General features: G+C 44.5%; 1 protein-coding gene across 2 annotated transcripts in view; it reads right to left on the reverse strand.

Moving 5' to 3' along the window:
* Window positions 1–409: 409 nt before the first annotated feature.
* Window positions 410–13,193, reverse strand: part of GPAA1 (glycosylphosphatidylinositol anchor attachment 1) — an 80,237-nt gene continuing 67,453 nt past the window's right edge. For both annotated transcript variants that reach the window (XM_085604545.1, XM_085604544.1), the window contains 2 exons: window positions 1,937–2,107; window positions 410–1,509 (listed from right to left, as the gene is read on the reverse strand). In XM_085604545.1, the coding sequence (XP_085460671.1) occupies window positions 1,266–1,509; window positions 1,937–2,107 (415 nt within the window). In that variant the 3' untranslated portion in view covers window positions 410–1,265. The remainder of the gene's footprint in view (window positions 1,510–1,936; window positions 2,108–13,193) is intronic.

The raw sequence follows: 13,193 nt of genomic DNA on the forward strand, positions 1-13,193 counted from the left end.
AATAAATATTTTAAACTTCTTCGTGTCTGTCAAATCATATTGTGGACAAGTACAAGAGTGTGAGCGAAAGGGTGGGTCTTGCAACCGCACGATTCTTGAGAGAGTCAGGAGTGTTGTGTTCTGGGGTGTCTAATCACTTGTTCCTCTGTGAGTGAGTAAGAGGGCAAATGAGACGCTATAGCAAGTCGGTGGTCCCAGGCTCATGGGTACTAAGGTGGTGGGATGACTTAGTACCTATATACTATGGTCCCATAATCCTACACATAGTTCTGTGTTTGTGCAGAATCCCTGCAACATGGGCATAGCTGAGAAGCTCCATGCCAACAAAAGAATACCAGTTACATGACACGGTACACAAAGAAAAATTGAAAAATTAGATATATATCTGCCACTAACATCAATGATCATCTGGGAGAGATACACACCTTTATTTGCATACGGATGTGTGATGCCGCAGAGAAAATAACTGAGGTTTTGTTTAACATGCTGTAAAAATGAGAAATGTAAGTTTGATAAGCCTTGGGACAACGGTGAGCTATACTGAGTCTTGGGTGGCACGCCAGTCTCAAATGGCAAGTGCACCACTCTGGAATACTGAAAGGCAGCGTATACCTGGACAGGCCAAGCACAGCATCATCATCATGATTTTTTTACATGTTGACATAACAGATTTAAGACACCTAACATCTTGGTGGTACAGGACACTCAGTTACCCTTTCAACCAAGGACTTCTTATGGCTCTTTCACACTTCTCTGCTAAGTGGTCCAGTGAAAAGTGTCCATTACATACCACTGTTGGTAGGAGATCGGGCTTACGGCCTTACACAGCCATATTACATTCTTTTTATTTATAGAAAAACTCAAACTTTTAATAGTTCATATGTGGGCTAGCACAAACCCAGCCTCATGCATCCACTAGCTTGCTTACGTTCATAGTGCATTCAATGTCACATTCCTTATTTTCCATTTGCTTCATGGTAGTGCTGAAACAGTCTTTCTTTAAAGTTTTTTCGAATCATTTGGAAATGGTCAAGCTTTTTTGCTTTTACTTTTTAACCCTCTCCTCACTCATTAATCGTAATCAGGGCAAACAACTTCCCCTTCTCCCCCGAGGAAACTAAGAAAGCAGCCAACATAAGAAGCAAACCGGCTCCTGAGAAACATGCCTTTGTCCTTCTCACTTCTCCTTGGCTGTTTGTAACACCTGAGGTCGTTGTAATACTACCACCTGCAGCAAGAAATGTTCTTCATGCCATGGTGGCCCCTCATTTCCAGAAGACAACATTCCATAGCTGAATCCAACAGGGGTAAACAAAGAGGGCTATGAAGGGGAAGATGATGGAACCATAGAGGTAGTGATCCAGCATGCCTCCGGCCAGGGCCTGTAGGAAGAGCTGCCAGCACTCTAGCAGCGTGATGGGGAATTCAATGAGCTCCTGATACAGGAAGATGCAGAACAACAAGGTGACTGCTGGCGTGACCAGGATCAGAAGCAAAGCATACAGCAACCTGCCAGCGAAACAAACACACAGGTTGGTGGACTGAAATGGAACAAAATCCTTTAACAATGGCATGTCAGCAGATTAAGAAGCACACATTTTCGATCTCTTCTAGCAGACCAACTCTTACGAAATGAATCTCGCTATCTCTCATGAAAGGTAATCCCACTTTACTAACATGCAGAGCAGCCATCCACAGACTGAACTTCCATATCTACCATAAAATGAGAGGAAAAGTAGGGGTGGATGGAATGGTGCCCTTCCCTCCCAGATGAAGCCATTATAACTGCTTCGCAGTTATACCTGAATGGAGAATCCAGGAATACCTCAAACTTGAGACTTGTAGACATCCCTTAATGAAGTCAAATCAAGCACCACTTTGGTCCATTGCAAATTTCAGAACCATGTTCCTAATAGGTGTGAAGAAGTGAACTTACTTGGGCCCTACTGGTTGGACAACGGCTGCCACAGGAACCAAGGTAACGGCCAATACAAATCCCAGTGAGAAGTTAATGAGCGCGATGCATCCAAGTTGAACTGCCAGGTACAACAAGGAAATCAGCTTCAAAGTCATCCATCCTCGATCTGTACCTGCACCAGCCAGAAACCTAGGAAAGAAGATACAGGAAATAATGAAAGGTGGAGCATGAGGACAATGGCAAAGATGGAGCTGGGACACAGAACAGGGGATAGAAGAAAAGAAACTGCATAAAAGGCAAGAGTAATTGTTGGGACAAAGGTCAGCAGCATGGCTCTGAAAAGCTGTTGCCCTGCCATGTATGTTTTTCCTGGTCATTCCAATATTTTTCCACTAACAAACTCGACAATCCCACAAAACACAGATAATCCACATTTACTCATTTGTTGGTTAGTAGACCTTTGCTCTTCTGAAAGAGGGTCATCGTAAATGAAATTTTAATCTGAGTGAAGATGGCTGTATCTCACTCATCATAGGCTGAGGTCACTGGTGATGGTAGCAGCAAATTTCAAGTCCAGAGGCATGGCACATTAAAATATGGTAGGAGACTGCCTCTGGTTTGTCTGTAAATGTCTGAATTATCTCCCATGAATAGATTAGTTGTCTATGTTTGTGTATGAGAAGTGTTTATGTTTCACAGTAACATAGAACACTGTATGGATGGGCTCACACCTGGGCTCCCTCCATGCAGGCTGTCCTTTGATCATGGTGGTACTAAGGCACTTCCCCTGAAACTAGTCTTACTAGCTGGGTGCCAGAGGCTTCTATCCCCTTCCTCTACTACTGTTGTTCAGGGTAGGCTCTGCACGCTCAAGTGAAACTACCACACACTCTTGTGTTGTTGGCTGTTGCCTTCAGCTCAATTCCATCCAAGTGCAATCCGCATTGATACCTTAATCAATCCAATCTGGATTGACCTCAGACTCTTTTTTGGAAGGCTGCAAAAGGCCAATGAGAAGATTCACTTTTCCAAGATTTGAGAAAAACTTTGGATTAAAAAAAAAAAAAAGTTACTTGGTGGGTTTATGCTCCCAGTCCTCATCATGAAGAAAGGCTTTATACTAGTCCCCTTTAACCAGTATTTCATCCTTGCACCAATTTGCAGCAGAATGCGGATAAGTCTAGACTCTTGGAGAAAGCTTTGCTCTAGAGACCCTAAGTGAGAAAGGGCACTCACCAGACCTTTGAGGGAGGAATTCGATTTCCCCTGCAAAGACCAGCTGTTCAGATCCAAAGCAGAGTTGTACAAGGCCAGTGTATTGGAGGATTTCCATGAAAGACTCCTCAAGGAACCGAGCAGACATAGGAATTGAAAAGATCCCCACAGTCCAGTTAGTGTAGAAAAGAAAAGACCAAGCACTGAAATGATGGAGAAGAGGCAAAGATGCCTCTTCTTCAGAGTAAACTGGTTATCCTGCACCTTACCCAGCCCTTTCCATGTATTTATGATGCCACATTGGACCCTGTTTTGGGAGTTCAAACCTAGACCTGTCTGGAAATTTGAAAGGGAGTCCAGTTTATTTTTCAGGCAGGGAATATACTGATTTCTAAACTATTTGAACCATATCTCTGGCCCTTTACGATTCAGGAGATGATATAGACTCTAGTCAGTCAGTCAGTCAGTCAAGATTACTTTATTCGGCTCATATCAAGAACCATAAAAGTGTGAAACATCAAATACATACACAATAAATAACATTTAAAATAGACATTTACAAATATGTTTAAAACCGTGATAAAAATAAGACTTAGTCAAATGTAATCAGATTTCAGAATTAATTATATACAACACTATATCCATTTAATTTTTTTCCTTAATCTCATCGCAATAGCCAAATAATTAGCTATGTTAAAAATCTCCCAAGTAGTACCTAGCAGCTGGAGATACAAAAGAGCAGGTTTGACTTGTCTAAATCCTTTGTTTTTAATAAGGGGGATGATGAACTTTTTACGGAGAGGGGACAGATGTTTACAAAAAAAGAGGAAATGGACAGTATCCTTAAGGGAGAATCTGTCACAAGAACAGATCTCCAGGTCCCTGTTCTTCATCCAACCTACAGATTCAGTGAGTAAAAGATGGTATTTGTTCAGTCTAAACCTGGTCAATAAAAAGCGATGATTCATGTTGTTCACTATGGTCAAGTAAGGTTCTATACTACTAGAGGTAATGATTAGCTGGTGGGCCTTTACTGTAGGTTTTGCTAACTCCTTTTCTTCTCTGGCTAAGGTTGTCCGAAGCTTATGTGTGTCTTTCACCCATTTTGTGTCCCCCTTTGACAGATTATTAGGGTTATCAAATAATTCTGGGCGACCTAATTCATTGGTTAAATTCTTGACATAGCTCAGCCAAGGTATAGCCTTACCGAACTCGAGAGATAAACAGTCTTTTATAATTTCACGGTTTAGCTCAAGTTCCGGATTTTGCCAGATTGATAGCCATTTTAATAGAGGGGCTAATGCTATCCGATCAGTTAAGTAATCAACCCCACATTCTTGATGGACGATGTAACCGGCGGTTGCCTGGGGGAGTGATAGAATAGATTTAAGGAACTTATCCTCTATCACCTGGAGATCCTTAACATTTCTGAATCCCCACAGGTCCGCACCATACATGGCTATAGAAATACACTTAGCTGCATAGATATTCAATATAGCCTGCATAGGCTTCACCCCCAGTTTTCGAGCAAAGTCCAGCACACCTATGAATGATCTGGCAAAGGCATTACGTTTTGCTGCTAATTGAGGGGCCCATGAAGACTTATCATCAAAAATGACCCCCAAATATGGGAAACTGGTGATTCTAGATAGGACATGACCCTCACAGAGCATGGTCTTAGCTTTCTTGGGTTTGCAACCTACAGTCATAACATGAGATTTGGCGAAATTCACGCTTAAATAAAGTCTTTTCATAAAGTCAGCGAATGTATCTAAAAGACTTTGCAGCCCTACTGCCGTACGTGCTAACAGTGCGGCGTCATCTGCATATAATAGTGCAGGAATATGATACTTCCCTGCCCTAGGAATATCCTTACATGACTCAGTTAAGGCAGTGGCTAGGTCGTTAATATAGAGTGTAAAAAGCAGGGGAGCTAAAATACAGCCCTGCCTAACACCATTAGAGATTCCGAACTTGCCAGTACAGTTACCCAAACGGTCGAATCTGACAGTGGCAGAAAGATCTCCATGTAGATCTGCTAGAAAATAGACGATGTTCTCATCTACGCCACACTTGAGAAGTAGTTCCCACAGTTTCGACCGATTCACTCGGTCAAAAGCCGAGGATAGGTCCATAAAGGCAAGATATAACGTCCCTTTCTTGGCTATAGTATATTTGCCTATTAATAGGTATAGATTCAGGCTTTGGTCTATAGTACCCCGTCCCTTACGGAACCCATATTGTAAACATGAAAGGGTGTTGGTATCCTCCAACCATTCTGTTATTTTACCCAAGACTACTCGCCCCAGGACTTTTACTGCGGAATCAATAAGGGAGATAGGGGGGTAACAACTAGGGTCCCCTCGATTGCCCTTTTTAAAAATGGGTATGATCACAGACTCGGACCAAGTGTCCGGAATGCCTGCGACACAGACCCTGTTAAAAATATTCATTAAAACTGTGGACCAAGTCTCAATATCTGATTTAAAAAGGTCCGATGGGACGCCATCGGGTCCTGGAGCCTTGTTACTCGTCATTTTACCGATGGCCTCAGCCACCTCGACCTTGGTTACCGATAAAGTATATGTGTTCTGGAGGGGGGAATTCAGCCCTCCGTTTGTACCCCCTTCATAGACTGACTTGAAGTGAGAGTGCCACAGGTGTTCCCCAATACCGCAATCCAATTGGTCATTGCAGGGATCACGAAAAAAAGGTTTATTAACCACGGCCCAGAACTTTGTGCTATTACGAAGGACGTCAACGGAAGAAAGTTCTTCCCACGCGTCCTCCCGGATCTCCTTTTTCCTGATTTCCAGAGTTTTTATATATTCTTTCCTAATCTGGGCTACGGTAGACCGAATCACTGGTTTGCTGCTCAAGGCCGCCCTCAACTTTCTGTTGGCCAATGAGCAGTTTTTGTCAAACCATCCCAACTCAGCCTTATCCATTGTTTTAACAGGACACCGAAGATCTGCTGAAATCTGAGAGCAGATTACGGAGTACGCCCCTAGTACTTCCACATTCCCTGCTTCTTGGTCAAGGCACGTAATCAACTCAGGACCAACCTTCCTTTTTAAGTTAGCAATAAAATCATCAGGAATAACTTTATTCCATCTGATCCTGCGGTCCTGGTCTGTGGGACGGATATTGGATTTATCCATTTTATCATGGGTCATAACAGATTTTAAGAAAAGATCAGACAAAATGAGGGCCACGGGATTATGGTCACTAAAATGTGTCCAGGCTACTGAATATCCATTAATCCTGTCCCCGAGTACTGTACTGACAAAGATGTAATCGATCACAGAATGTTTACCGTTCCCTTTAAACGTAGGAATGTTCTCATCCACCATAGGTGGGAGTATCAGGCCGTAGTCGGCGAGGATTATTTCCAAAAAGTCACCCTGTGGTGAATGCTCAAAATGAGCCTCCCTCGACTCTATTGGCCCTAAGGGGTCTATCAGTAAACATTTTTCTGGGCATCTGTGAATGTTAAAATCGCCCATGATAATAATCGAACAATTTTTCTCGTTGTCCTCCTTAAATTTTACCAAAAAACAATTTAACGCGGTAAGATGTTCAACTGTGGTATCTCTATAATAAGAATTATAAAAATTAACAATTAAAAAGTCACTGCCCCCATTTAGCAAAATTTGAACTGCCAGACAATTACATGAGCCTGTATCGAGTTGAGTCAGCGAGCCAGAAATACTTGCTGAAATCAAGGTAACCAACCCCCCCCTTGGCCCTCCCCATATTGGATGGTACTGCAGGCACAAAAAAGCTTGTATAGCCATCTATAAACAGGGTATTATCAGTGTCCCAGGATTCTTGGAGACAAATCACTTCTCCAGAGCAAATAAGATCTCTCCAGGCTGGGTCGTCTATTTTATTTCTCAAGCCTGCTATGTTCCAGGTGACCAAGTTGGTTAAAGGACTCATGGGTCCATGAACAGGACCATTGGTTATTGGTATCACTGCATCTGGAACCGCGGGCCGAATTTCAGAGACAATAGTGGATTCTTGTGACCCTAGTCACTCATTTTCGTCTAAAGTGGAAAGGGCGGAATATCTATTTGAGACAGGGACAGCATAGTCATGAGGAGCACCACTCTTTGGAAAGTCATTGAACGTCCTCATGTCAAAAGCTGGGGGATAAAAAAAACCCAGAGGGAGGACATTGACATACTCATGATGAATTCTAACTGAGCCAGCCTGCCTCAGAATGTCCTCAACCAGCCTAGGGGATCTAAAACTTATAACAATGCAGTCACCATCAAGACACTTATTAATCTTGCCCACCCACGGGACTCTTCTTATCATCAGGAAATTACTGTGCAAGTATTGCCCCAGAACAGTTTTATTCGATAAGTAGTGGAGGGCCTTGTTTCTAAGGGAGGTCCAATGCTCCCTGTTCCCATCCACGAGCTTTGGAACATTGGCTAAAATGATTGAATAGGGGCAAGCCTCTGGTGGCAAGTGTAATGTCGAGTCCCTCCCTAAGGGCTGAGCTGGAGAAGGAAACCTCCCCCTTGGGTTCTGTGGGCATGTGTCTTCACCCCGAACTGTTTCTGCAACATTTAATGGTCGGGATTTAATACTAGGGCCTACACCCGGGGTGGTACAGGGAAATATGGGTTGGTGATGTGTAGTGATCATTGTGTCCAGCAAATTGTCAACTGTAGCTGTACATGCGTTTAATGAGTCAACTACCGAGGTACTTGGCTCAACGTTTAAGACCTTAGTATTAAGATGTGACTCAATTTTAGTAATACGGTCCTCTATTCGCTTCAAGGTGGCCATTAGCGGTGCAGTAAGTAGCTTAAGGCGGGCATCGATGATTGTCGCTAGTTCTAGCCCCAAACTTTCAGTGACAATGTCAGGGCCCCGAGTTGTACAATCATTTGTTCCCACGCACATTGTCTCTCCAACTAACTGGGGAGCACTAGGATTAACCTGAGCCAACCCGGGAGCAGAATGACTCAATCTCGAAATTTTCGACTGTTTCCGAGTTCCCAGGGGGTTGTTTTTGGCCTTTCTTTTACCAGACGTAGCTTTACCCCCATTTAGTGTCAAGTTCGAACTAGCTCTAGTTTGTCTTGTTCTGACAGCCACAGGGGAGGGGGCAGAACTCATTTTGGGTGACATTGTGGATATGACAATGGAAGTGTCCTCAGTGCCTAACCCGTTTTGGGACATACAAGGATGGGCTACATCGGGGGGTGCGTCGCTAGCAACAATAGTCGTGGGAGGGGTAAGAGACAGAATTAGCCTAGGTGGTTCTAATGAAAGTCTACGTTCCACCGAGGCAATTTCTTTAACAATAGCAGATTCAGCATGTTTCAGATAGCTATCTAAGGTCCCCAAACCCACGGTTCTTTTACTGGTTTTGGAATTCATTTTCAACAACAAAAATGTGAGGTCACGTGCCGTGAGAACACAACCAACCACCTGAATTCACAAATCAATGGTACATAAATTCAACACAACATTACCGGCACCAAGTAGTCCGTTATAGAGCAGCAGGTACTGTCCCAATGACGCAGGACAAAGGGAGTGGTCCCAGCCCAGCCTCAATCGTCCTCTGAGGGCCTAAGAGAGCCCGCCCTTTGCCCGGGCTTAGCCCGGCGCCGCCCGCGTGCGTCCCGCGACACGGAGGGAGCCTGACGCCTAAGAGCGCCTCCGGGCGCGGAAGCGTGCGTGTTGGGGGCGGGACCAGAGCAGGGGCTTTTGGGGGCTGTAGTCTCCCGTCTCCGCAATCACGGAAGATCGCAGCTGCCGCCCTCACAAGAAGCACAACGAAGAGGCACCAAAGCCCAACGCCCAGCAACTCCAGTCATCACTTGTGAGGATTCATCTCCGCATGTTCATGTTCCACAGATAGCCTTAAACTGACACCCATCGAAATATATGCAATGTTGTTGATGTCTGTAGGTCACTGCACCTCATAACCACCGCTGTCCCCCAAAGAATTCGCTGTGGCTCTAGTCACAAATGCATCAGGATGCACTAGAAGTACGGCAAGCGGGGTATCTGTCACTTTTGTGATAGAGTATCGAGAATAATGAATCCTTTTGGAAAACTGTAGCAGTATGTTCCAGAGGAGCAAGTAGGAACTTTGAATATAGAATCTGTAATGATCCTAGCAAAATGGAATTTGAAATAAATGAAACCATTGCAGCCATTAAAGCCTGCTTAAAAGTATGTACCCCTGGGCCTAACAAGATCCCCAACGACTCATTTGCCCAGCGTTGAAATGGGCATCATATATTAACATATTGTTTAATACCATCCGGTTAGGTATAAAGATACCATATTCATGGAAATTGGCAGAGAGGATTCCAATATTTAAAAAAGGTCAAAGCAGCTATCCAGACTACTAAACGCCCATCAGCTTGATTCACGCTGTACAGAAATATTTTTGTAAACAAGTGTTTGCCCATTTGCAGGAGTGGATGGAGGACCAAGCAGTTCTATCTGAATTCTAGGCAGGCATTAGTTGTAAAGTTAGCACCATAGACCAGGTCTTTCGCTTTATGTGTATCTCCTAGAAAACATTGTTAATCGACAGGGGAAAACTTTATGTTGCCTTTGTTGATCTAATAACGGCTTTCGATCTGGTTCCTAAAGCTAAGCTCTGGAAGGTTCTAGAGGTAATGGGTATTCCTGGTAAGCTCTTGAACATACTGATACAGCTCCACTCAGATAATTATACACAAGGGAGTTAGGGTTAACAGAGCCCTTTAGAATAAATCATGGAATTAGGCAGGGCCGTGTACTAGCCCCTATGGTCTTTTCATTACACTTCAATGGTGTGGCAAAATATCTTGATAAGGATGGCTGTGACTTGTCCAAGGTGGGTGAGCAGAGGGTCCCTACCCTGGTTTTTGCAGACAACACATGACAACTCTCAAAATCACTCCAGGGTCTTCAGCAGCTTTTAAATAATTTTCACTTGTTTAGCATTGAGGGGGGGCCTAGAACTGAACACTGAAAAAACTAAGTTTGTGGTCTTTAGCTCGGTCGGGCAAAAGAGCTTTGATAGGCAAATGACTGTGGGCAGCATACCCATTGAACAGGTGCCCTATTTTGACTATCTTGGTGTATGGCTTACACCATACTTAAACTGGGAACATCACTGCATCAGTGTTGTCATCGGTGATATGACGGACCATGTCATGAGTGATGTAATGTGTGAGGTCATAAGCAGTGCATTGCAGGGGCGTAAGTTATAGTTCGCTCAGGTGACTAACTGCGTAATTCTATGATTTGTACGAGTTAAATCTGAGCCCAACTAGAACGTCCCTGTAACATCTGTTCATTAATTGAATTTCTGAGGTTTTTAAAAATGTTATTTCCTAACTAGAACGTCCCTGTAACCTTTGGTTCTTTCAGAGAATTTCTAAGGTTTTTTTTAATTGTATTTCCCAACTGCAACCTTTAACTTTTTAGCGTGAGTGTAAGACTGAGTGCATGAGTGTCTCAGTGGGTGAGTGAGTGTCTCAGGGGGTGGGTGAGTGGGTGCATGAATGTCTCAGTGGGTCTGCGAGTGTGTGCGTGAGTGTCGGAGTGGATGCCTCAGTGAGTCTGTGAGCGGGTGCGAGAGTCTCTGGGTGGGTCTGTGAGTCAGGCGAGAGTCTCGCAGTAGATCTGTGAGAGTAGGAGTGATTCTGTAAGTGGGTGCATGACTGGGTCTGTGAGTGGGTGTGAGTGTCTGAGTTGTTCTCTGACTCGGTGCATGAGTGAGTTCTGCTCGTTTTCTTGTCACTTCTGACCTTTATTTTGCCTTTTTCTGCTCACTGCTGGCCTTTATTTTGCCTCTTCTGCTCGTTTCCAACTTTTATTTTGGCTCTTTCTGATCGTTTCGGATCTTTATCGTGCCTCTTTCTGCTTGTTGCCGACCTTTATATTGTTTCTTTCTCCTCATTTTGGACCCTTATTTGGCCTCATTCAGCTCATTTCTGATCTCCATTTTACCTCTTTCTTCTCATTGCAGACCACTATTTTGCCTCTTTCTTCTGGTTTCTAACCTCTATTTTACCAATTTGTACTCGTTTCTGATCTCTATTTTGCCTTTTTCTGCTCAATGCTGGCCTTTATTTTGCTTCTTTTTGCTAGTTACTGACCTTATTTTGCCTCTTCCTGCTTGTTGGTGAACTCTTTTGCCTTTCTGCTCATTGGCAACCTTTACTTTCCCCATTTCTGCTAGTTTCTGGCCTTTAGTTTGCCTGTTTTTGCTTGTTGCTGACCTTTATTTTGCCTCTTCCTGCTAGTTCCTGACCTTTATTCTGCTTCTATCTAACCTTTAGCTAGCCTCTTTCTGCTCGTTGCTGATCTTCATCTAGCCTCTTTTTGCTCTTTGCTGACCTTTATCTACCTTCTTTCTGCTTGTTTCTGACCGTTATTCTGCCTCTCTCTGCTCGTCTCTGATCTTTAATTTACCTCTTTCTCCTCTTCTCCCGGGACCACAGGGGGAGCAGCAAGGCCCCTGTGGTCCCAGCAGGCTCTCGACTGCTGCGAAAGCCGGCATCGCTTTCACACACAGGAAGCTGCTAAACATGCAGCTTCCTGTGTGAGAAAGCAATCTGTCCGTTTCCTTGCTTGCCTGACAGCGGGCAGGGAAACAGACGAAAGCTCCGCTTTCAGCAAGCGCGAGCATTTTCACAGCCGTTTAATGTGACTTAGCGGGTGCTGTTAAAGTAGGAGCCGGCCCTAGGGTGTGGCGGTACCCAGGGCATGTATGGCTACTGGAGAGTGGTTGCATGCCCCCCCCCCCTTTCTTAAAAACAGGCCGCCCGGGGAGGTGGTGGGCACTGGGGCTGAGAACGTCCCAGGAAGTGGGTCAGCCTCCCTCCTTTTTAAAAATAAAAAAGCCCAGGGGAGGTGGTGGTCCCCGCGGCTGGATGGGGGAGGGTGGGCTCTGAGCCCCCCTCTTATTAAAACAAACCCCAGGGAGGTGGTGGTCCCCGGACCTCAAAGAGCCAAAGGAGGTGGGCCCCATGTGCATCTCCCCTTGTATTATTTTCCGCATGCCCTTGGGACCTGGCCCACCCAGGGAGAAGTTTTATACAAGCACGGCAGCCTGAGCTTTTTTTTTTTTTTTTTCAGCGGGAAATGCGGATCCAGAGTGGCTCCCATTGCAAATTAAAAAGAAAAAAGCTCTTTAGCCAGATGGGGTCCATGAGGGACCCCTCACCCTTCGTCCCTTACCAGAGGCCTGGGGGATCAGGTTATTCCTACCCTGCCGAGTTTCAAGATGGCTGCCAACACTTCCTGGTTGATGTGTTGGCAGGCAATCACATTTCAGCACAGTGACTGTCGGATCCTTGGAAGATCTGCGGTCCTATTTATAAAAATTTGGATTTTGGTTAATGTCTCTAAATCTACTGAATGGATTTACACCAAATCAGAAAAAAGGCACCCCTCTGGACCAATATCCACCTATCTGCCAAATTTGGTGCAATTACGTTCAGCGGTTCAGGCTGTAGCGGTGTCTAAAATCCCTATCGGAAATTGCATTGGGAAACGAGTTTTGGTACACCCCACAACCCCGCCCCCTGTTTTCTCGAGCCCCGCTGCACGGATCGCCCCAGAACTTTCAAAATAGCAGCTGAAGTGAGTGGCAAACTAGATCTGAAAATTCCATGAGGATTCGTCAAATGCCGCCAAAGTTAATGGCAAAATAAAACAAAATAATTCCTATGGAAACTAGGTCCTAACTATAACTACCTACTATATGAATGTATATGGTTGTGATGTGACAGTCAGAGAATCCATTTGTCAGTAGACAACGGCAGTTGGAACTGAAGTAGATGCTAAGGACCTCAGATGTTGTTGAAGAAACTCAAAAGGACACGCAAGGAGGATAAGTATTGTCATCTGGTAGTTTTGGGTCGGCCATGGTGAAAGATTGCTGAATGCAGTGTCGAACCAATCAAGTGGTACTAGACAGCAGAAGATGAAAGTCTTCATGGTGGAGAGAATGACATCAACTGTGTAGCCTTTTGTGTGGGCTGGATCGGAGACATGTTGCTAGATGTTGGTCGAGGAGAGTAATTTT

This window comes from Triturus cristatus, chromosome 5_1, assembly GCF_964204655.1.
Source record: "Triturus cristatus chromosome 5_1, aTriCri1.1, whole genome shotgun sequence".
Taxonomy (NCBI): domain Eukaryota; kingdom Metazoa; phylum Chordata; class Amphibia; order Caudata; family Salamandridae; genus Triturus; species Triturus cristatus.